General features: G+C 47.9%; 1 protein-coding gene across 3 annotated transcripts in view; it reads left to right on the top strand.

The window, feature by feature from the left end:
* The window catches only part of TOPAZ1 (testis and ovary specific TOPAZ 1), a 1,878,688-nt gene that overhangs the window by 1,457,396 nt on the left and 395,116 nt on the right, over positions 1–26,176 (top strand). For all 3 annotated transcript variants that reach the window (XM_085630596.1, XM_085630595.1, XM_085630594.1), the window contains one exon: positions 10,643–10,743. In XM_085630596.1, the coding sequence (XP_085486722.1) occupies positions 10,643–10,743 (101 nt within the window). The remainder of the gene's footprint in view (positions 1–10,642; positions 10,744–26,176) is intronic.

The raw sequence follows: 26,176 nt of genomic DNA, 5'->3' as shown, positions 1-26,176 counted from the left end.
TTCCGCCATTGGGTTCGGATGTGCTTATCTTAGCTCAAGTTAGGAAAATTTAGTTTAAGGCCAAAAGGCCTTTAGTTCTCGTCGGTACTGTTCCCGTTCGGTATCGACCAGTTTCTTTAGTGCTTTAGCACCTTCTTCAAGCTTTTCGGATCCGCTTGGTCCAAACATCCAACTTCGATCGACGATGGAATCGAGGACTCCCTTCAAGAGATGTCCTTTATGCCACGCGAAATACCCACACATCGACGTCCACCCGGTATGCAACAAATGTCTCTCACCGGATCACGATGATTCGAAATGTATGGCCTGCGCCCGGTTCCGATCGAAGAAGACTCTCCGGAATCGACGGGCAGCGAGATTGGAGGCGCAGCAATCGGCGCCTGCCCCGGCCAACATCTTTAGCACCGAGGACGAAGACGCCGAGAGCGTGGAAGACGTAGACTCCAGCCCCCCTTCCGAACACGACTCCCGATCGGAAGACGACGATGAGGTGAACTTTCAGGGAGAAGAAGTCGTCGAAGAGGTAGGAGACTACGATGAGGCCCTTGGGGCCGAGGAAGATAGCTCCAGCGAAGAGCTAGGCCAACCCGTCGATACGGAGGCCGAAAAACTTAGTCGTCATAAGGCTCAGGTCGAGGGATCGCCTACGGGCCTTACCCAAGACCAATCTCAAGGTTCTTCGGCCCCGCCTCCACGCCCGGCCTCGAACATTTCACAGGAGTCATTACTATCGAAGACGACTGGCTTCCCTTCAGCGAAACCGAAACCGTCCATCGCACCGGTTCCATAGAAACCGAAAGTGAAAATGGTTGTGATCGGCTCGAAGGCCTCGAAGCCCTCCACTCCTTCGACGCCGACAAAGGTCATCGGCTCCGACCGCGCCAAAAGAGATTTCGGTGCCGAGCTCACCGCAGCGGATCGGGGCGCTGAGCCGAAGAAGAAGCCCCTCGGCCCCCACACAGCACCTCGGCCTCTAGCACCGAAGGTTACGGCCCAAACCACCAAAGTCAAGGTGGCCAACCCGTCTGCATCGACGTCGAAGACGGCGGCGCCTGCCAAGTCATCGACTCCGAGCGTCGATACCTCCCTTCGGATCGACGACCCAAAGACTGCAAAAAAGTCGGATGCCGCTTTGACGCCTACCTCCAAGGTGCCGATCGGTTCCAAGGCGCCATCTGCGTTCACCGTGCAACAGGTCTCAGAATCGTTGCAACGCATCAGGGACCGGGCAACCCTCCACTCTACGTCAGGCCCCGAAACGCACAAGAGCGCAAAATCACCCTCGGCGCCAGCGAACATCACGTTTGGATTGTTACCACCCACGGCGCCGAAAATGTTCGAGATTCGGACACGTGTCCGCCAAACACAGTCCCCATCCACTGGACAAACCGATATCGAGCCTTCACGGGCACACTTTATCGACGCCGACACTGGTAGGTTGATGCTCCGCAAGCGGAAAATCACGCCAGAGAGGGGATTGGACTCCTACAAAATTCCTCTCAAACACAAATTGCCGGCAGGATCAGAACCAGTGCTTCATGAACACTTACAACCCTTCCATCAGGATCCACCGTCCTTTTCTCCTACGCATTCAGAGACAGACACAGGAGAGGACTATGTAGGGGATGATACCACCTACCCTGGGGATATCGATCCTGATGATCACTTGCAAGACCTAGATCAGGCATGGGATGACCCCACCGACCAGGGTACCGCACCAGATACTCCTGACACGCAGCTTTATAACATAAAGACATCTCCCACAGAGGACACAGCTGCCTTTAATGCCCTCATAGAACGGGCTGCTGCCAATCATGGAGTGGAACTCCATTCTGACACTGTAGAAGAAAACTTCTTAGTGGACACTTTCGCCTCCTCTGAAAAAACTGTCAAAACTCTGCCAATGTTAAAAGGAGTTATAAAACCTGCAAAATACATTTTTAAAGAAACAACCAGGGCACGGCTGCTGAACCCCTGAATCGAAAAGAAATACAAGCCTGCACCCGGAGACCCTATGTACATTAGGGGTCAGTTACCTTTAGACTCCATGGTTGTTGCTAATGCTCGCAAAAGAGCCCACTCACAAACAACGGTTGATGCTCCTCCCCCAGACAAGGAGTCCAAAGTGCTGGAGACATCAGGCAAACGGATTGCAGCGCAAGCGGCAAACATCTGGCGCATTGCCAACACACAGGCACTCCTGGCCCGTTATGATAGGTCCCACTACGACACACTAGAATCACTGCTACAACATTTGCCAGATGAATATAAAGAGGCAGCGGAGCTCCTTATCAGAGAGGGACAACTCCTTACCAATGCATCCATCAAATGCGCACTGGATGCAGCCGACACTGCGGCCAGGGCAATCAACACAAGCGTCATGTTGAGGAGGCACGCATGGTTGAGAATCTCAGGCTTCAAGCCTGAGATTCAGAACAATATCTTAAATCAACCGGTCAACCCGGACTATTTATTTGGCCCTGAAGTTGACACTACCCTCGAAAAAATTAAGAAAAAAAACACTGACACTGCAAAATCAATGGGGCTCTCCAAACGCAGCAGTTTCGTAGTGGCTCCTTTCGTCGCCCCGGGAATAGAGGAACAGCTAGAGGTCAGGGGTCACAGCAGCAATACAATAAAGGGGGCACACAAAGTAACTATGATAAAACCACCAGAGGTGGATATCGTGGATCCAGCACCAAAGGCAGAGGACATGGGTACGGCAACACCAGGTCCTCCCCCAAAAATAAACAGTGACGCCCTCTCACTGCCCCCCGACCATGTAACACCTGTCGGGGGAGACTACAACAGTTCCTGTCAGTCTGGAAAACCATCACCACAGACAGGTGGGTCAGGGACATTATCCAGCATGGTTACTGTCTCGAATTAACGTCCACTCCACCCAACATACCGCCAAAGCACCGTCCTATGTCCGTAGAGCACTTGGCATTATTGCAGCAGGAAGTGCTCAGTATGCTGCAAAAAGGTGCAATAGAGGTCGTGCCCGTAAACCAACAGGGGACAGGAGTGTACTCTCTGTACTTCTTGGTCCCAAAAAAGGACGGATCTCTCAGACCTATACTAGACCTGAGACCCCTCAACCACTACATTCTGTCAGAGCATTTTCATATGCTCACCCTCCAGCAGGTTCTACCGTTACTCAGTCAGGGAGACTTCCTAGCCACACTGGATTTGAAAGATGCGTATTTCTACATACCCATACACCCATCACACAGAAAATATCTGAGGTTCACTATTCAGGATCAACATTATCAGTTCAAAGTTCTCCCTTTCGGAGTAACAACCAGCACCCAGGATCTTTACCAAGTGCCTAGCGACAGTGGCTGCACATTTACGGAGACAGCACATTCACGTCTTCCCTTACCTGGACGACTGGCTTGTTCAGGCAAAGTCAGCCCAGCAATGTGCCAGCCACATATCCCACATCATTCACCTTCTTCACAGTCTAGGATTCTCAATAAATTATCCAAAATCACATCTTCAACCCGCACACGTGCGCCAGTACCTGGGCGCGACCATAAACACTCTGGAAGCCACAGCTCAGCCAAATTTGGTAAGGATCAACAGCATGCAACTGCTGATCACAAAGTTCAAACCTCAACACTCCCTTCCAGCGCGAGTGTTCATGCAGCTGATAGGCATGATGGCCTCCTGCATCTTCATAGTCCCGCACGCGAGACTACACATGCGCCCGCTTCAGGAGTGCTTGGCACGTCAATGGAATCCGGCTCAAGGAAAATTGACAGACCTAGTGTTGGTGAGCGGTCGGGCATCCAACTCTCTGCATTGGTGGAATCCACAAAACCTTTGCAAGAGCCGACCGTTCCAAGAGCCTGTTTCACAAATAATACTGACGGCGGACGCGTCTCTCCAGGGATGGGGAGCTCATGTACTCACTTACACAGTGCAGGGACTATGGACGACACAGCAAAAAAAGATGCACATCAACCTTCTGGAACTGATGGCGATCTTCCTGGCAATGAAGGCATTCAAAGTACACTTGTGCAACAAAGTTGTGTTGATCCGGACGGACAACATGACTGCCATGTACATTACCTGGACGACTGGCTTGTTCAGGCAAAGTCAGCCCAGCAATGTGCCAGCCACATATCCCACATCATTCACCTTCTTCACAGTCTAGGATTCTCAATAAATTATCCAAAATCACATCTTCAACCCGCACACGTGCGCCAGTAACTGGGCGCGACCATAAACACTCTGGAAGCCACAGCTCAGCCAAATTTGGTAAGGATCAACAGCATGCAACTGCTGATCACAAAGTTCAAACCTCAACACTCCCTTCCAGCGCGAGTGTTCATGCAGCTGATAGGCATGATGGCCTCCTGCATCTTCATAGTCCCGCACGCGAGACTACACATGCGCCCGCTTCAGGAGTGCTTGGCACGTCAATGGAATCCGGCTCAAGGAAAATTGACAGACCTAGTGTTGGTGAGCGGTCGGGCATCCAACTCTCTGCATTGGTGGAATCCACAAAACCTTTGCAAGAGCCGACCGTTCCAAGAGCCTGTTTCACAAATAATACTGACGGCGGACGCGTCTCTCCAGGGATGGGGAGCTCATGTACTCACTTACACAGTGCAGGGACTATGGACGACACAGAAAAAAAAGATGCACATCAACCTTCTGGAACTGATGGCGATCTTCCTGGCAATGAAGGCATTCAAAGTACACTTGTGCAACAAAGTTGTGTTGATCCGGACGGACAACATGACTGCCATGTACTACATACAGAAACGGGGAGTAACACACTCTCCACAGTTGTCTCATCTGGCTCAGAGCATGTGGAAGTGGGCCATTCAGAGGAACATATTCCTCATGGCGGAACACCTCCCGGGCAAGGACAACCAGATGGCGGATCTGCTCAGCAGACACAGCCACCAGATGCACGAGTGGGAGCTACATCCGTCAGTACTCCAACCGTACTTCCAACAGTGGGGTCATACAGAGATAGACCTATTCGCCACAAACGAAAACGCAAAATGCCAAAGCTTTGCCGCCAGGTTCCCACATCCGCAGTCACAGGGCAATGCGATATGGATGAACTGGTCCGGCAGATTTCCGTACGCTTTTCCCCCAGCGCCCTTGATACCGCTGGTGGCACGCAAACTGTGGCAACACTCCCTAACACTCATCCTAGTTGCTCCCACGTGGGCACGCCAGCCATGGTACACCACGTTTCTAGAACTTTCTGTGGTACCGCATCAAAGACTGCGGCTAACACCCCAACTTTTAACACAGAACCTTGGCGCAATTCAGCACTCAGATCCGCAGCAGCTAAACCTAGCGATCTGGCTCCTGAAGTCTTAGAGTTTGGCTACCTCGATCTGCCTCCTGAATGTATGGATATCATCAAGGAGGCCAGGAGACCCACAACCAGGGCTTGCTATGCGGCTAAATGGAAAAGGTTTGTCATTTACTGTACTCACAATGACATTAATCCGTTGGATGCATCCATTCAGAACATCATCTGTTACCTGTTACACTTATACAGATGCAATCTGGCGTATAGCTCCATCCGTATACACCTCACCGCGTTAGCCGCCTATCTTCAAAACAGGCAGCACCTCTCTTTATTCAGGGTGCCCGCCATCAAAGCCTTCTTAGAGGGACTCAAAAGAGTGATTCCTCCAAGGCATCCACCGGCTCCAGTGTGGAACCTAAATGTGGTCCTCACCAGATTAATGGGTCCACCTTTTGAACCTCTACATTCATGTGAGATTCAATTCCTCACCTGGAAAGTAGCTTTCTTAGTGGCGATCACCTCGTTGGGAAGAGTTAGTAAACTCCAGGCACTAACCATTCAAGAGCCATTCATACAGGTTCACGCAAATAGGGTTGTACTACGTACCAACCCCACGTTCATGCCTAAAGTCATATTGCAGTTCCACATGAATCAGACTATTGAACTGCCGGTTTTCTTTCCTAATCCAGAAAATGTCGCAGAGAGGACGCTCCATACACTAGATCTAAAGATGGCCCTCATGTACTATATAGACAGAACAAAGGATTTTAGGAAAACACAACAACTCTTCGTTGCTTTTTCTCCACAACACAAAGGCAACGCCATTTCCAAAGCAGGGGTAGCCAGATGGATCGTTAAATGTATTCAAATTTGCTATCAAAAAGCTAAACGCACATTAACGATTGCCCCAAGGGCCCACTCCACACAGAAGTTAGGTGCGTCCATGGCTTTCCTGGGTAACATTCCTGTAGAGGAAATATGTAGAGCAGCTACATGGTCCACTATACATACATTTACCAAGCATTACTGCGTAGATGTACATTCAAAACAGCAGGCAGCTGTAGGACAGGCCGTTCTCAAAACGCTTTTTCAGACTGCTGCAGCTGGCACGGGCAGCCGCCGCTAATGGAGGGACTGCTATATAATCTATGCACAGATATGAATTCAGCAGCCCACATGCCTCGAACCGAATATGCTACTTACCAGTATGCATCTGTTCTTGGCATGTAGGGCTGCTGACATTCATATCGCCCACCCTCCTCCCCGGCGCCTGTAGCGGCTGCAGCACTCAGAATTACTGTATAAGCATGGTCATCACTTACTGTATCTACTCCATCACTGCCACAATGGCGAAAAACAATCTGAGGATGGAGAGGATGCCCATGCGCACTGTAGTCCAGGGGAGGAGCCACCTATCTCGTGATACTTCGAAGACTCTTCCAGGACAACAATGTGCAATCATCCGGACCCAACACTAGGCGGCGATCTATGCACAGATATGAATGTCAGCAGCCCTACATGCCAAGAACAGATGCATACTGGTAAGTAGCATATTCAATTTTGCTTTTGCACACTCAATTTACTGTACCTGAAAAGTATTGCTAATTTAAAACTGTTACTTACCTGCAGCTGAGTTCTCTTGGTTCCAGAAATAAAAGTAACAAAGTAATAGTTCTGTACAAAACAATTGGTCTTTGATTCAGTCTTTGACTGTGTGTAGTCATTTCTTGCCCGAGTGTGTACAACAAATGCTGAACACGGCCCTCTGATAAGCATGGCTGCTCAACCACACTACCACAAAAGAGGGTAAGGTATTTTCTACCTTAACCTCTGTAAAGCCTCTGGAGATCAACTGGACTCTGTGCATAATGTACCTTACTTTGATATACTATATACAGAGCCAGCTTCCTAAATCTGTGTGCAATTTTTAACTGTGACTCTGGAATCAGTAGGGGTTTATTATGCTGGGATATATGGTACCAAACATCCCATACTTCAGTGAAGCTATCATGGCCACGGGGAACTCTGAAAGACAAGTGTCCATTCCATGTACTTACTGTGGCTTCTCTGGTCACTTAAAGTATCCAGGAGTCTACAAGGATATTGCAGGAGCATATCTGCTCATGCAGATTGGCCCTCACAGGCGATATAGTGCACCCTGCCTTAGAGCTAAGGCTGCCTAGAGGGGTGTCCTACCTATATCTCAGGCAGTGTCTGTGGGCATGGGACACAGGGATTTGTGTCATGTCAACTCTTAAGTTATGTCTGCACCACAACACACAGGCTGCAGTGGCAGTGTGCATGTGCTTGGTGATGGGTCCCTTCAGGTTGCACAACTCGTGCTGCTGCTCTTAGGGTTCCTCTTTAACCACAAGGCCCTTGTTACCGGGGGTACTTTTTACTGGGGACTTATATGTGAGCTAAAGTGGTGCCAATTTAGGGAAAGAGATCTGCCACAGGGGACCTGGTTTGGAAGGACCTTGTGCACTTCCAGTCAAAATTCTACCATTTTCCAGGCAAACATGGGGGGCTAACCGTGTCCAAAAGAGGCACTTTCCTACACCATTTGTTTCTAACTCAGCAAGCCGGTCAATCAGAACGGTATGATTGACCGTATCGAAGGCTGCAGAGGGTATCCAATAGTATCTATGCGGCCTTGCCGCCTCCATCTAGGATTGACCTCAGCTCTTCCGAAGCTGCTACCATTGATGTCTCCGTACTATGTACATTTCTGAAACTATATTGAGTGGAGTCCAGCAAGTCATGAGTGTCAATGACTGACATAAGGTCCGTATTCAAAACTTTTTCTAGTAGCTTAGATTGAAAAAGGTGACCTAGAGATTGTCCTATAACTACTGGGCTTGTGGATCAAGACCATTAAAAAATAAAATAAAGGCAGAATGGAAGCCTAATCAAGAGGGAAGTAACCAATGTTGATTATTTCATTAAAAATCGGAGTCAGTTGAGTGTTTGGGATTTCAGTAACTAGATGAGCAATTTTTGGATAACGTGTCTAATCGAGATCTGGATTTTGTGGCTTTGATTAGAGTAGAGACCAGCTCTGTACCAAGCATAGAGAGTTTATCAAAGATATCAGGGGTGGGTTGCCTTCCTTGACTGCAAGACAATGGCAGATGATTGATTATTAGTTACAAACGAGTCATAAACATCTTTTACTTTTGACTGAAAATAATTAGCTAATATATTACAAAACTCTTGGCTGCAGTTGTTACTGTTAGGCACAGGTATTTTCTCGGAGCTTTTTACAGTATTAAAAAGTTATTTTTGCCAAATTATTAGATTGTAGTATCTTGCAGAAAACATATTTCATTTTTTCTTCTATCATCCTACTATACTCTGCGATTGATTGCTTATGGATCTCTCTATCTTGAGGATCATAGTTGGATGTCCAAATTTGCTCCTTCTACACAGTTGTTTCTGGACTCTCAAGCTCACAGAGAACCATGGTTCCGAGGCTGTCAATCGCCTTTCCTAGCCAGGCAGAATAGTTCTGTATGGTTGAGTCAAGATCTGTCATGGGACTGGACTTGATTTTAAACAAGGTGTCTGATGGGTCAGAATGTAGGGACGATAGACCGACATTCTGCCTGACCCTGCCATTTGTACCCTAGGGGTTCATGCTACTCCTGGGCGAAGCACGAGGTTGATTAATGTTACATTTTGCCACTTTATGATCCGACCACAAAAGAGTTAGAGAGTCCAGTACCTGAAGACCTTGATTGTTGGAGAAAAAAATCCATCCAATATATGTCCTGCTTGGTGAGTGGGAAATTTGACCAGCTAATGTAATCCTAGGCTGGCCATTGAGTCAATCGAGAAGGCAGTGTCATTATCCTCAGCTTTCTCCGAAATGGAAATTTAAATCCCCCAGCACCAAGCAATCTGTTGATTTAACACAAAATTCTGACAGTGGGCTTATACTTGATGCAAAGAATGCTCTGTGTCCGGGTGGGCGATATATCAGTAAACCTCTAAAGGTGTAATGCTCCGTAAGTTCACAAGTTGAACCACTTGCATCCGGAGAGCAGCGTACGGAAAGATTGTTACATACAACAATAGCCAGCCCTCCTCTTCTCATACTTACTCTGTCTACATTGACAATCATATGGCCAGCTGTGGTTGCCTGAACCAAGTCCGGACCGGATGTATTATCCGCCCAGGTTTCAGTGTCAAAGGTTATATCTAACTCATGTGTTAACAAGAACTGCAAATTCCATTTTATGTCTAATTAGTGACCTTGCATCTCGGTTATGAATAAATATTACCTTGACCACAACCACCGTTACAGGTAAATTGCACTGTCCTTGTATAGCAGTTTCAAGAGGACCTCCTGCATTGATCCATCCTGCATTATGATACTCTTTACCAAGTTAATCCTTCCTCCCAACTTGGCATCCTAGACTGCACGCAGAGGAGCCTCCCACCATCTTAGAGCCTTCATGGTTACTGAAGCTGCAAGATTGCCAATGCTGCCCTGTAGTATTGAGCAAAGTAGATGAGTAATATTCCTTCACCTAGCTGGCTGGGTGTGTGAGGGCCCTAGTTCCAAACGGAGGAATTCCCCTTTCACCTTGTAACACTAGTTGGACCACCCCCATAGTAATAGTTATCCTGGCTCTCTCTGCTCAAGACTCTCATAAGGAACTTCATACCCTCTTGTACTATTTTGATATGGGCATGTATGTTGGACCTTTAAAAGCCCACTTGTTCCCCCTTTTTGTTAAATTAATATTCCTTCACACCAGGAGCTCTGCCTTCCCGAATGCTGATACTGAAGCAGATGGCCAGATCATCCCCTGTGCAGAACCAAGGACTCCCTCGGTTAAGTTCTGTCCTTGGGTGTTAGTGTATCGTGCTCATTCCACCAGCATACACCGGTTTGGAAGAGCTATTCTCTGAAAGGCAGTCTTAATGTTGATCAAACGGTTCTTAACTATTTGCGTAATGTTTTCATACTGTGTGCATGTCCCATTGTTGTTTAGCTGATAGTTTGTTTTCCAAGACTTTTAAAGGGGATGAATAAAATACATTCTCCTTGGTAAACTTAATACTCAGACTCTCCTAGGAGCATCCCCTACAGCTAGTGATAGGCAACACTTTGTCTGTCTCTTATATGTGCCTGACGAATTAGTGGAACAGAGCAGATTATTTTTACATGGACGAATGCAATGGTGTGTCGAGCTACAGCCACACAGGTGTTAAACACAAGTCACTAATGTAAAGCTGTAGTCTGTATGTGTTACCATCAGCTGTTTCCAGTAATTCAACATACATGCAATAAGGAGTAGTTACCAGAGTCTGGTACAGCAGTTCAATGACATTTCTTTTTCTTTGTAGTTAAGAAGGATCCACTTCATAATGGAGTAGACAAAAAGTTGCTGGGAAGGATCGGCATCTCTCTCATGTTCTCATATCACAAAAGTGAGCAGTGGGTGAAGGTAATCATTTGCTTGTTTATGTTGAATATTGCTCTATGTCGAAATTACAATATGGTTATTTAACGCATAGTGTTAAAACACTTAAAAAGAGCACATTCCTCCACTGTATGCACACATACATTTCAACAAGCACTCCCCCCAGTATTACATACTGCATATACGCATTCTCTAAAGATGGATGCATTTTGGGCATGGGTACTTTGAATGGTTAGAATAGGTGAGGAGACAGCTAGACTTTTGCTTAAATGTAACGGTTTATTGTGATAGGACATGTACAGATTGCTTTGTGAATGGATGAATATGGTATTTTTCATTAGTGTGATTGTGTTTTGTAACAGTAGTACTTGTCATATTGTTAACTCGTTTTTTCTCTGTAAATAAATCACAGGGATGGTGTTTTCCATGTCTTATAAATAATATGGCTTTCCTTTTCTTTCCCTCCTTCGTTTGTTCATTCCTATTGTCCATTCTTCCTTCCTTCTTAGCTGCTCCCAATTCCCTTCACAATGCTTTTTCCTTGAATTTGTTTTTGCCTGTAACTTTTCCTGATTTCGCTCACCTCACTGCATGTCTCACTTTCCTGCACTCATAAAGTCCTCTTTCTAGCAGTCCTGCTCCACCCCATGTGAAAGATATGCATGTATAGAGATATGCTTCCACTTCATTAAGATTTGATTGTGCCAGATAAAAGGTTAATGATGAGCATACAGCGATTTGATTGTGACAGATAAAAGGTTAATGATGAGCATACAGCACACCTCCTGCTGCTTAATTATGCAGACAAATGAGTGTGTGACTGAATGATGATTTTCTACTTACAAAAAGAAATATGTATTGTGGAGTGCACACTGCTCTGTTACCACAAGCCAGTATCACTCAGAACTGCTCTTCATTTTGTGATACAAAGGATTGGGCTAATAAAATTGGTATTACTGTATGATCTGGGCAACATTCTGATCTATCTTCTCACAGGGGAGAAGTTTGTTAAGGAATTACTATGCATACTATTAGCTAGAATGTTGTTTGTGTTTTAAAACTCTGCTACTGTATACAGATTATGATGAGGTAGTAAATATATTTATTGACCTGCAGGATGCCTTGGGCCTTTTGCCTGTCTAGTTCCCACTGTGAATGAAATTTATTTTGAATTGTCGGGTAATGTTATAGCTGTTTTTGTTTATTTGAAAGTCAGCACAATGACCGCTTAGCATAGTGTTTTATCAAATGTGGGGACCTTTATGTATTTAAAACCAATGTGAAGCTTTCCAGTCACGTGTGAGAGTTGCCCAAGTCACTTCCACTGTTCCACATTATTTTTTCCAATTGAGAGGAAGAATGAGCACAGATCAATGTTTCCATCAAAGGTATTAACTGGTGTGTTCAGATGATTTTGATAAGTGCAATGCCTTATTGTGGTATCATATGTTTAAAGCTTCCTTTTGACTTGCAGACAGTAAGACCTGTTGATAATGGGGTTGTATCATAAACACAAGTTTTACTTCAGTTTGCAGGCTCAGAATAGATCCAGGTAATTATTTTTGCTCACACAAGTTTGTCTGCAGCCCATGCTAGGAACCATAAACCAAAGGCTCTTCTTGCTTCTGAGCTGTACGCTCTACAAGTTATACCCTAACGTTTACATTTTCTGAGTTAATGTAGGCACGGATGGCAGCACAGTTTAAGCAAAACCAGTGCAGGGACCCCTGGTGGTTGCTGAAGATGTTCCTGATTCTACCACAATAGAAAAACTAAGAGGATGAGTGTTGGTTACAGCACTTTATGGGAGGATATTGGTTCAGGAGGCATGTGGATGCACAGTCTTCTTTGTTGCCACAATCCTGATACCTGAACGTTCATAAAGCGAACCTCAGTCTCTCAATCAATGAAGATAGAATCTTGGTGATGCCTCTTGCTCCAAACAGACACCCTGCTCATAGTTCAGCTGTGAACCTGCGGGCCCCTGTACAACAATATGCAGAGAAAGGTGTGCTGAACCCATAGGAGATGAGCCACGCTCTCTTAAAAGGCCTAAAAGTAGATCTATAGAATACAGGGGTTCCAAGGAAACTTGTGGGTGGTCCAAAGGGCACATTTGATTGCTTACGGTGGCCTGAGTTCCTCATAGCTGGAGCGTTCCATCGCAGAAAAGTGCCTAATGGTAAATTCTTTTCTTGTACTGCTTTGACAGTGGAGGGCTCAACAGCAGTAGGAGTGCAGCTAATTTCAGCATTTTTCCAGTTTTTACTCAAAGGCAATGTATTTTTGGTGGCGTTTTATCAATAAAAATCAGTTTTAACAAAAAGACGGAATCCCTATGTATATGTTTGGTTGTATGTATATTGTAATGGTTAATGTTATGTTTATAAAGCAGAAGACCTTTAACAATTCAGGTATGCAATGTTTGGGAGGATTGCCATGTGCATTGCTTGGCTTTAACAATATGTCTGAGTTAGTTGAGGTTATAGCATGTGATTAGGGTCCACTGTGGGGTATGATTTGTTGAATCAGTGTGTTATATTGTCATGGAGGGATGTACTGTTTTGTGAAGAACTGTCTTGTTGTGACCTTGATAAGGTCAACAATATGGTGCTGTAAACTGTGATTGGATGTGTGTCTGATGTTCTGTTGACTGTTGGTATTGTTTATTATCATGATTGGTTATGTTATGTTATTAAAGTTTATAAAGCGCACGATTACCTTGCGGTGTCCTGGCGCTAAACACTGATAGCCTACGCTAGAATGGGAAATTAGAACTGAGAGAAAAGCCAAGTTTTGAGATTCTTCCTAAAGGAGCTGAGATCTGATGCATTTCTCAACATGAAAGGAAGTTCATTCCAGATTTTAGCAGCCCCGTAGGTAAAGCTCCTTCCTCCCCAGTTTGCCAGTAAGGAGTTTTCACTAGCTTAGCTCCAGTAGATCTGAGCATTCTGCAAGGAGTGTACCAGGAAAACTTGTTTTTGAGAAATTCGGGAGCTATCCCGTTCAAGGCTCTGAACACAATGCACGAGGCCTTGAACCTAGCTCTCAGGTGGGTAGGAAGCCAGTGCAGTCTCTTCAGCTCATCTTTAACTGATACCCATCTAGGAGTCCGAGTCAGGAGTCTGGCAGCTGCATTTTGAATGACCTGCAGCCTGTTTTGATGTTGTGACTGCATATTGATATAGAGACTATTGCAATAGTCCAGTCGGGATAGTATAAGTGCAGTCACTACAGTGCGGAGGCACCCCTCAGTGAGATAGGACCTAATTTTCCTAATCATTCTGAGTACCAAGGAACAACCTGAGGTGACCCTGCTCACCTGGTCCCCCATGCTAAGTTTTTCATCGACCACCACTCCCAGGTTTTTAGCCTTCCTACAGGGTGTGGGGCAAAGACCTAGTGAATCAGGCCACCAATCAGGAGTCCACATTCGAGGGTTATTTCCAAACCTTACCACTTCTGTTTTGGCTGAGTTCAGCTTAAGGCAATTAGCTGACATCCACCTGGAAATGGATAGCATGCATTCCGAAAAGCAAGTTCCTGTTTCCTTTTCAGCTCCCTCCCTCACCGACAGCACAATTTGCGTGTCGTCAGCGTATGAGGTAAGTTGGAAACCAAATGCCCTAATAATACCAGCCAGGGGTGCCACATAAATATTAAAAAGAGTGGGGCTCAGGGAAGAGCCCTGCGGCACCCCACAGGGCAGGGAGAAGGCTTCTGATGTAGTGTCATTTAATTCAACTATTTGAAGTCTGTCCTTTAAAAAGGATTCAAGGAGATTCCAAGCTTGTCCTGTTATCCCGATCTTTGACAACCGATTTAGCAGAACTTTGTGATGCACGGTGTCAAAGGCCGCGGATAAGTCTAAAAGGATTAGCATAGCATTTCCTCCTTTATCCATAATTTCTCTGATCTCCTCCGTCGATTTAATAAGCGCCAGCTCAGTGCTATGATGAGATCTGAAGCCAAATTGTGAGTGATCCAAAGAATCATTCAGCTGAAGAAAATTGCTGAGTTGCCTGTTCATAGCTTTTTCAAGCATTTTGGCTGGTAGAGGAAGTCTGGAGATAGGGCGATAGTTAGAAGGATCTTTAGGGTCCAAGGATGATTTCTTCAAGAGAGGTAGTACTGAGGCTTTTTTCCAGGGGGTGGGAAAAGTGGCAGTTTGAAATACATTATTAAAAAGGGGTGTTAAAACCCTGCAGGTGGTATCTGCAAACTGTTTAATAATCCATGTAGGACAAGGATCGCTGGGCGCGCCTGATTTAATATTATTCATGAGATTTTTTGTTTCCTCTAAGTCCAGCGGGATAAAGTGATCCAGGGTATTGGCCGGAAAAGAGGGGGTGTTGGTGTCTAAATCCACATGCTTTTTGTTGACCATATCTGATAAAGAAGAGAAGATGGTTACCACTTTTGATTTGAAAAATGCAGCGACTGTATTGCAAAAGTTAGGTGTGATTGGACCGTTGGGCGTCCTGGGGTTTGAGAGTTTAATAACAGTTTTAAAAAGCTCCTTCGAGTCTGATTTGGCTTTAGTGATTTGACGTGAGAAGTAATCTTTCTTGGCTACCAAGAGAGATTGTTTGTAACTTGCAATCGTTGATTTTAGGACAATTTTGTCAGCCGTGGTTTAGTTTTTTCGCCACAATCTTTCTGCCCGTTTGCATAGAAGTTTTTTTCCCCTAAGCTCTTCTGAATACCAAGGAGCCGTGGGTATGGCCCTTCTCGGTATCCATTTTCTAGGGGGGGCTGCACGGAGACGGGCCTCGTCCAGCCAGTTGTTATACCGTCGGCTTGCTACTTCAGGGTCGGGCGAGTCTATAGGCATTTTTTCCAGGAGGGAAGATTCTAGATGTATAACATCTACTTTTCCCCAGGCTCTAGTTGTGATCTCCTTCTTATCTTTTAAGTTTGTAAGATCCCTCGTGACATGTTTTAGTTCAAAGGTAATTATAACATGATCCGACCAAGTGATGGGAAGGACGGAAATGTTACCCAAGTCACAATTATTTGAAAAAATCCCATCTAGGGTATGTCCTTTTATGTGGGTGGGGAAGGAGACCAATTGTTCAAGGCCTCCTAAGGCCATAGTGCTATTGAGTCTAGCCGTATCAGGGTCCTCCAGTTTTTCCAAATGGAAATTGAAATCACCTAGAACGACAAAAGGTTGTTGAGTCAAGCCATCTTCTAGTAATATGTTAAGAGAGTTGAGAAAATCAGTCTTGGCTCCTGGAGGGCGGTAGATTAGGATCCCTTTAAAAGGTTTACAGTGTACAGAAGTAATGTTAAAAGAGAGGGCTTCACAACCTTGATCATACACCGGTAGAAAATAAGGGGTTAGAGAGTCGTGATAAATCACTGCAAGCCCTCTGCCCCTTTTGTGAGTTCGGTCTAGGGAGTAGCAACAAAAACCAGTGGGGGTGGCCTTAACCAGGTCAGGACCCGAGGTGCTGTCTAGCCACGTCTCAGTGATAAATGCGAGTTTAACATTGTGATTTTCCAAGAGAAGAGCACATTCCACTGAGTGTTTGACAAGCGATCTTGCGTTAAATAAGACGCAATTAAGATGATCATCCCTTCCTACATCTTTATCCATGTCGTGGCCAGGTTTCCTGTGTTGAATGGGAAGATTAAGTAGGGTCGGGAGCGGGACCATGCACACCCTACATACTGGGGACCCCACCGTTCTGTCAACAGCCACATTAGCATCGAGAATGGAGCTCATGGAGAGTTTATGACATTGGAGCCCTTTGTCTCTGTGATTCCACCGCTGCAGGTCCTTACCAGTATAGGTGCACCTTCCAGCTGGTGGAAAGGAACCAAGGGACCTGGCCCTGGGCCCGGCCTGAGCGCGGACGGGCGCAGACAGGCGCGCGTTCGGCGCGCCCGCTGCGCGCGTCCGCTCTGCGGGCGCGACAGCGACTTCCTAATGTACTCCCCCATGAACCACTAGACCGCTAACCGGCGGAAGTGGTGTTTTACTGGCCGGAAGCAGGCTCCGTAAAGTGCAGTGCATAAAATAGCAGCAAACAATTCCACGCCCCACTCCAAACAGTTAAAACGATAAAAATCCAGGTAAGAGACCACACAATAAAATAATGTTAAAAATTTAACTCAGCATAAAATTCTAGCACTTCGTTTCACAGAGCGCCACAGCGAGCATTGAACACAGCTTCGCTTAGGCTATCAAGTGCTGCGCGGGCGCGACAGCGACTTCCTAATGTACTCCCCCATGAACCACTCGACCGCTAACCGGCGGAAGTGGTGTTTTACTGGCCGGGAGCAGGCTCCGTAAAGTGCAGTGCATAAAATAGCAGCAAACAATTCCACGCCCCACTCCAAACAGTTAAAACGATAAAAATCCAGGTAAGAGACCACACAATAAAATAATGTTAAAAATTTAACTCAGCATAAAATTCTAGCAGTTCGTTTCACAGAGCGCCACAGCGAGCATTGAACACAGCTTCGCTTAGGCTATCAAGTGCTGCGCGGGCGCGACAGCGACTTCCTAATGTACTCCCCCATGAACCACTAGACCGCTAACCGGCGGAAGTGGTGTTTTACTGGCCGGAAGCAGGCTCCGTAAAGTGCAGTGCATAAAATAGCAGCAAACAATTCCACGCCCCACTCCAAACAGTTAAAACGATAAAAATCCAGGTAAGAGACCACACAATAAAATAATGTTAAAAATTTAACTCAGCATAAAATTCTAGCAGTTCGTTTCACAGAGCGCCACAGCGAGCATTGAACACAGCTTCGCTTAGGCTATCAAGTGCTGCGCGGGCGCGACAGCGACTTCCTAATGTACTCCCCCATGAACCACTAGACCGCTAACCGGCGGAAGTGGTGTTTTACTGGCCGGAAGCAGGCTCCGTAAAGTGCAGTGCATAAAATAGCAGCAAACAATTCCACGCCCCACTCCAAACAGTTAAAACGATAAAAATCCAGGTAAGAGACCACACAATAAAATAATGTTAAAAATTTAACTCAGCATAAAATTCTAGCAGTTCGTTTCACAGAGCGCCACAGCGAGCATTGAACACAGCTTCGCTTAGGCTATCAAGTGCTGCGCGGGCGCGACAGCGACTTCCTAATGTACTCCCCCATGAACCACTAGACCGCTAACCGGCGGAAGTGGTGTTTTACTGGCCGGAAGCAGGCTCCGTAAAGTGCAGTGCATAAAATAGCAGCAAACAATTCCACGCCCCACTCCAAACAGTTAAAACGATAAAAATCCAGGTAAGAGACCACACAATAAAATAATGTTAAAAATTTAACTCGGCATAAAATTCTAGCAGTTCGTTTCACAGAGCGCCACAGCGAGCATTGAACACAGCTTCGCTTAGGCTATCAAGTGCCCGAGCATTGAACGTAATGCTGTGAGCTTGGCAGTAATTGTATGGAATATCTCATGTGTGTTCTGGGTGTGATCTGATAGAGACTTCTAGCTGCAAAACCCTTACCTTAGAATTGTCCCCAGGCATCAGACTGGATACAGACATTTTTTGTGAGCAATACCCCTGCGCACTGGTAGATGGCATTGATCGGCCCTGCGTGGCGGCGGCTGCATCAGAAGTGATGTGCACAGTGCCTATATAGGTGCCGCCCCAGCACACTAACATCATTTCTTTTCTTTCCGTGACAGTCGAGACCAGCGCCGACCTTACCATCTTGACCTTACTTGCCACTGTCTCGATGCTGGCACTGCGGCACAGTCCCCATTCTAATCTGACACAGAGCAGGAGAGGCATTGTCCGCCAACTGAAGCCACCTCTTTCCCTAGTTTTATTTCTTTGGGCTTGCACTCGGGGAGTATTGGGAGAGGGTCGCTGAACCCTGAGGAAAACAAACATTTATATCCACAGGTGGATTGGTGAAAGGACTTGGCAGAGGCCGGTCGACTGGGCACTTCTCCAGATACTGGCATGCTTTCTCCCCCTACCGTGGCTACAGAGGAAGGAGTGCCCTTTGCAAGGGTGGCCAAGCTCCTGGACCTTACTCCGCCCTCGGTGGCAGTCAAGACAAACATCTTGACTGAGGTACTTTAATTGGGAGTGACCCCCTCAAAATCACTTCTCCGATTCAATTAAGCCAATTATTGACGTCCTGCTTGACTTCTTGCTGTGAGGTAAGTAACCAAATAAGACTGATACCCAAGGATGAAGAAGGCAGGGGAAGCACAAAACCACCAAAGGTTCGCAGCTAGGAATCCCCGGGCACCCAGTAGCAGAGGTGTTACACCGGGTCAATTGTCCATATGATTAAAAGTGGAAAGTCGTGTTTGCTATTTTACTGTTTCAGAGCCCTTTCCAAAGAACCCAGAGGAAGCCAGTTGGATTTAGGAAGGTTGGAGAGAAACCCCATCTGTGGATACCCAGGGAACCAGGATACCTACACAAGGGAGTACTGGTGCATAGTTACAAAGTGGTGTCGGAATTGCCTGTTGATGTCTATGGAGGATCTTGAAAGCCCATTGATTACAGCGTCTCGTTGACCAGGTCGGTGGAATCTGAACGTGGGTTCTGGTTGAGAAGTACCTGAAAGCAGAGAGGACAAAGTCCAAACCCCAGGCGATGATGGACCACGAAGAATGCAGGCGGCTTAGTGGCTGGAATGACCACCAACATTAACCGCACAACAAAAAGGGACTAGAAATTGAGCCTTCCCTCACTCTCCAAACAAGACACTGAACCTCACACACAAAGAAGGACCCACTGGGGCTGATCTGGGAGAAATGAAAAGTAGGTAAAAAAACGAAATTCATATTGAACAGCCCATAGGATTGTCAATATTGCTCGCACCCACTAATAGTGGCATGCTTCATCATTGGGCCACTAACACACCAGGGCGCAGACCAACGCTCATGGTGGAGCGTATATTTTCAGGAAACCATTTTTTCTCAGAAGCGATCCCTGTTACTGGAAAGAATATGATAAAAAAAAAATGTAGGTGGGTACCCCTATATCTTTAATATGGGCACCACTTGGCAGGATTAAAATAAAACGGGTATATCATAGCGTCTTTCTCTCTTACCCTATCTGTTTGTATCAACATGTTTCAGCCAGATCCAACTGCCCTGTTGAGTTCATTGTAGGGGGGCAGAAGAGTGTCTGGGGTCAGCAGCAACACGAGCTGGCAGGCAGACCGTGCAACGCTACCAAGGAAGGTGCGCAACTACGACTTAGTCCTGCTCGGACAGCCAGGCCATGACTCCAAAAGCTTTCAGGAAGCGGTTCCTAAAGCTTCTTGAAGCTGGCACTCAGCTCCACGGCGTTCGCCCCGGAGGTCTCGTTCTAGGTCCTGGTAGAGAGAAATGTCCGGGCTCCACTCTAGGAGTCCTAAGTCCTTGTGCTCCCACTTGAAGTCATCAGATCAGTCAGTAAGAGGCATAAGAAAGAAAAGAAGTGGAAGCATGTGTCGGGTTTTCCCCATCTGTCGGCTGATGTGACAGAGGAGTTTCAGCACTCTAGGTCTCAGCTCTGCGCTTCCCTGCCTTTCCAAGAGCCAAAGTGACCCCCACCCATCTTAAAGAATTTTGTGATGCCATGTGCCTCATATTTGGATGACCTGACCCTCCCGGCGTTCCTTTGAGCCCTGGAGGCTCAGAGGGGGCACCATCGGGTCCGGCCCGGCCATTCCGATCCGGATAGCCCCCAATGGATCCAGACCACTGTCGTTAGTACACTGGGACCAGTGCCAGCTCCATTGTTATCCCTAACAACCCGGAGCCAGATCAGTGCCTACCGATGCCAGTTCCCATGCCGATGGCAAAATCAGCCCTATTTTGAAGGGCTATGAATAGAGGAAGATTTGGAGGAGTCTCGGGACCCTTTACAAGACTAGCCTGAGCACAAAATGAACAGGTATGAGGCCAGTGGACTGGATACCTCTCCAGATTCTAACCTGCTTTCCCCTCTACCGTGACTACAGAGGAGGGAGCTTCATATGCTATGATGGTGAGAAGGGCAGCTGAGGTCCTAGGCCTTCAGCTCCCTTCGGTGGAAATAGTCTTGACAGAGGTACTGCTGCCGAGTATCTCCTCCTTGGAACTCCTCCTGCCTTTCAATGAGGCTTTGACTGATGTAATTTTGGAAAACTGGTTCCAGCGCAGCACAGGGGCTCCTGTGAATAGGACAATCGCCTGCCGCCATTGCCCTGCACCGGGTGGCCCAAACGTCCTCACTAACCACCCTACCCCCCGAGAGCTTGGTGGTCCAATTCTCTACCTCACAAGGCGCATTCCCCTCCACACTCCTAGACAGTGAATACAAGAAGCTGGATAGATAGGGCAAGAAAAATGTTTTCTTCCACCAGTCTTGCATTGCGGTCAGTGACCACCACATGCTTATTGGACCTTTACTTCGACTCCTTGTGAAAAACGGTTGTGCAAGTGCTGCCATAGGTCCCAGAAGGGGCCTCAGCCATTCTCTCCCAAGCAGTATCAGATGGGAGAGATGCAGCAAATTTCACCATTCATTGTGGGCTTGACACGACCGATGCGCTAGGCAGAGCGATGTCATCGGCCACACCTGGCTGAGAACTTCTGGCTTGTCTAAGGATGATGAGGCTTTCTTTATGGACATACACTTTGATGGCACCCGTCTCTTTAAATACCTGGCAGAAGTGGCCCTGGATCAGTTTAGGGACTCGCGTGCTATGGCCAAGTCCTTGGGCCTCTCAGTGTTCACTCATCCACCATCTGCTTTTTGCCCCTTTTGTGGTCACAGAAAGGGCTTTCAGCTGCCCCAGCTACATCACCGTGCAAGTTCAACAACCTCTGTGCGGCTCCATCCACTCCGGATCACCGACCGACCCCTGCCCTCACCACGTCTTCAACAAGGCCGACGCTGTCATCGCACCCCACCTGCGAGACACCATCAACACATCCTTCGACACCACCACCTTCCCTGAGAGCTGGAAACACGCCGAACTCACCGCTCTGCTCAAGAAACCAACAGCGGACCCCACCGAACTCAAGAACTACCGCCCCATCTCGCTCCTCCCGTTCCCTGCGAAAGTCATCGAGAAGACCGTCAACAAGCAGATGGCCGCCTTCCTCGAGACGAACGGATCCCTCGACCCCTCACAGTCCGGCTTCCGAGCCAATCACAGCACCGAGACCGCCCTCATCGCCGCCACCGATGACATCCGAGCCCTGATGGACAATGGAGAAACAGCGCCCCTCATCCTCCTAGACCTCTCCGCGGCATTCGACACGGTCTGCCACCGCACCCTAGTACAGCGCCTCAGCAACATCGGAATCCAGGACAAGGCGCTGAAATGGATCATCTCCTTCCTCGACGGAAGAACACAGAGAGTCCGCCTACCACCGTACAAGTCAGAGGCCTCCGAAGTCATCTGCGGCGTCCCTCAAGGATCATCTCTGAGCCCCACCCTCTTCAACGTCTACATGAGCCCCCTCGCGGCCATCTTACGCAAACACAACCTCAGCATAATCTCCTACACCGACGACACCCAGCTGATCCTCTCCCTGACCAACGACCCCGCCTCCGCCAGAGCCAACCTGCACGAAGGGATGAAAGAGGTAGCCGAGTGGATGGCGACCAGCCGCCTGAAACTGAACTCTGACAAGACGGAGGTCCTCATCCTGGGCTCTTCACCCTCTGCCTGGGACGACTCCTGGTGGCCTCCCGCCCTGGGCGCCACACCCAAACCGACAGACCATGCACGCAACCTGGGCTTCATCCTGGACTCCTCCCTCTCCATGACCAGGCAAGTCAACAACGTCTCCTCGGCGTGCTTCAACATCCTACGCATGCTACGGAAGATCTTCTGGTGGATCCCCACCGAGACCAGGAAGACCGTCACCCAGGCCCTCGTCACCAGCCGACTGGACTACGGCAACGCCCTCTACGCCGGTACCACCGCCAAGATCCAGAAGAGACTCCAGCGGATCCAGAATGCCTCAGCCAGACTCATCCTCGACATCCCACGAACCAGCCACATCACCGGACACCTGAGAGACCTTCACTGGCTCCCCGTCAACAAAAGAATCACCTTCCGCCTCCTCATCCACGCACACAAAGCCCTACACGACCAAGGCCCGAGCTACCTCAACAGCCGGATCAACTTCTACGCTCCCAAACGCCACCTCCGATCAGCCAACCACGCCCTCGCCGCCGTCCCCCGCATCCGAAGAGCGACTACAAGAGGAAGGTCCTTCTCCTACCTGGCCGCCAAGACCTGGAACTCCCTCCCGACCGACCTGCGCCTGACCCAAGACCACCTCTCCTTCAGGAAGAAGCTGAAGACCTGGCTGTTCGAGCAGTAGCGGCACCCTCCCCCCCTCCCTCCCCCCCCCCCCCCAGCGCCTTGAGACCCTACGGGTATGTAGCGCGCTCTATAAGTGTCATTGATTGATTGTTGGTGCTGCTGTTTACGACCCCGTGGGTCAGGCGGTCAGAGTATGAGTCAGTTCGCTCCTCCCGCCACAGCCTTCCTAGTCTGATCCTTCAAGATCATGGCCAGCCTGTTGGTGGCAGGATCAGCTGTCACCTCCACCACTGGCAAATATCACATCGTCCTATCCTAGATCTGTGAGCCCTCAACTACTTCCTCAAAAAAGAAAAGTTCAAAATGCTCACTCAGGTTCCTGTCTCCTCTGCCCTAGACCCCGGAGACTGGGTGGTGGCATTGGACTTGCAGGACGCCTATTTTCACATTCCTGTCTCTGACTGCCCATCTGCGTTACCTGCGGTTCACAGTAGGCCACGAGCACTTTCAGTTCATGGTGCTCCCCTCCGGTCCTACCAGTGTCCCTCTGGTGTTTACCAATGTAATGGCAGTGGTCGCAGCTCATCTGCGCAGATCAGGGGTGTCAGTCTTCCTTTTATCTCAATGACTGGCTGTTGATGGCAAGCTTGCCCCAGACTGTCCTCACCCACATACAGACTACAGCGAACCTCCTGCTTTCGCTGGGGTCACTAGCAACATGCCGAAGTCACTCCCTCTCAGAGGCTCCCTTTCATTGAAGCTGTTCTGAACACACTGTATTTTTGGGCCTATCGTTCCGATTGGCGAGTCCAGGATATTCGGGCTGTGATACCGATTTTTCAGCCTCTATACTGGATTTCGGTGAGAATGAGTGAGGCTGCTGGGCCTCATGGTCTCCTGCATCCACCCTGGCACATTCCAGATGGCGCATGTGGACTCTGCACTGCACTGGGACCTGAAGTTTCAGTGGGCTCAGCTTCAGGGAAATCTCTCCGACATGGTCCAGATCGTGGCGGGAACTGCACAAGACCTGCAGTGGTGGCAGACCAACTGCGATTGGGTCGGTGGGCGATCCCTCTCCATTCCCCAACCAGATCTCACAGTAGTGACAAATGTGTCATGCCTGGGGGATGGGGCGGCCATTCTGGAGAGGTGGAGATCAAACAATTCTGGTTTCCAATGAAAACCAGACTCCACATCAACTTACTGGAGCTCCGAGTGATTGACTTGGCATTTTAAGCTTTTCTTCCGTCCATCAAAGCAAACCTGGTTCAGGTGTTCACAGATAATACCACCGCCATGGGGTACTGCAACAAACAGGGGAGGTGGCTCATGGACCCTTTGTCAAGAGGCCCTGCAGCTCTGGACATGGCTGGAACAGCAGGGCTTATCCCTGGTAGTTGAGCACCTGGCAGCGTTCCCTGAACTCCAGGGCAGACTAACTCAGCCTAGTGAATAATGAATGGCATCTCCATCCGGAGGTGGCGCAAGGTCTCTTTCAGAAGTGGGGAGAGCCTTGGTTAGATCTGTTTGCCTCCGCCGAGAATGCTCAATGTCAGCAGTTTTGCTCACTGGAGTTTCCAAGGCGGCACATCACTCGGTGACGCTTTTCGTCTCAAGTGTTGCTCAGGTCTCTTATACGTCTTTGCTCCAATAACAATCCTGTCCGGAGTGCTCAAGAAGATCAGGAGCATCGGGCCCAAGTCATTCTTGTGGCTTCATACTGGGGATGAAGAGGCTGGTATCCCAAGCTTCTCCAACTGGGTATCGATCATCCGATCAGACTGCCCCTTTGGAAGGATCTTCTGTTACAGCAGCAGCTACACGAACCTGTCAATTCTACACCTGCTTGCATGTAGATTGAGTGTAGGCAGTTAGCAGCATTCGACTTTCCTACCGAAGCCTGTAATGTTATTTTGGCAGCCAGGTGTCTCTCTACCAAGACAGTGTATGTCTACCGGTGGCAAAAAATTGGTCAAATATTGTACATGCTTCTCTTTTTGTTTGACTCTAGCCCAACAGGGCTCTACTCTATGCTCTCTTAAGGGATATCTTTTGGCCTTGACTGCCTTCTTGAGGCTGCCAGACCAACCCTCTTTATTTAAATCCCCTTTTGTAAATACATTTCTTTAGTGGCTTGTATATATGTTCCCACCTGCCCCATTAATAATGCCGCAGTGAGACCTTAATTTGGTTCTCACTTTCCTGATTTGTGCTCCGTTCGAACCTATACATAATTGCCCCCTCTGGCTTATCACCATCAAATTAGCCTTTATGGTGACAATAACTTTGCCAGGAGGGTGAGTGAAATGCAGGCTCTGTCAACCAGGCCTCCTTGCCTGAACATCTTCCCTGATAAGTTGATGCTTTGCACTAGGGCCTCTTTCTTACCAAAAGTGGTTACACCATTCCACATGGGGCAATCAGTCACATTGCCCACTTTCTATGCTCCTCCGCACTCCTCTGAAGAGGAGAGACTTCACCAACTGAACCCAAAAAGAACATTGTCATTCTACCTTGACTGCAGTAAAGAGTTACTGGTAGACAATCAATTATTCGTTTGATACATCGGATGAAAGAAAGGTCATGCCGTGCAGTAGAGGACTATCTCCCGATGGGTCATCCTCTGCATCAGAATTTGCTATTCTCTGGCCAAAAATACAGCTTCCTGAGGGCTCACTCTAAGGCTGCTACCACGGCATTGCAACGTGGAGTTCCAGTCCTCAACATTTGTCAGGCAGAAACGTGGGCATCACTGTATACATACACCAAGCACTACTGCCTGGACAGTCAAGTCCGGCCTTTTTGGCCACTGTCCTGCAGGACTTCCTGTTCTAAACTTGTCTGGAGTACCTCCTCCGGAGATGGTATTGTTTGGGTATCTATTGAAAGGTAAGTATGCTACTGCTTGATGTCTCTATCGGATGAACAAGTTGCTTACCTTCAGAAAGTCCTTATCTGGTAGACATAATCTATCCGCAGATTCCTTACCGTCCCACCTATTCTCCCCGCATGGAGGACAGGTTTTTAGGGTCAGGGCTGTTTCCTTTCAGGGCCCTAGTTGTTCAAAGCACACTAATGTCTGTGCACTTCATGGCTCCGTATCCCTGGAATGTAAAGTTGTGAAAGTAACTGACGACAGTGTGCTGAGGTGTCGCCTATATAGGTGACATGGACATCACAGCGGCGGAGATGATACCAATGTCACGTGAAGACG

This window comes from Triturus cristatus, chromosome 10 (assembly GCF_964204655.1).
Source record: "Triturus cristatus chromosome 10, aTriCri1.1, whole genome shotgun sequence".
In the NCBI taxonomy this organism is placed as follows: domain Eukaryota; kingdom Metazoa; phylum Chordata; class Amphibia; order Caudata; family Salamandridae; genus Triturus; species Triturus cristatus.
The sequence above is the reverse complement of the archived record's forward strand: the minus strand, read 5'-3'. Positions and strand labels throughout refer to the sequence as shown.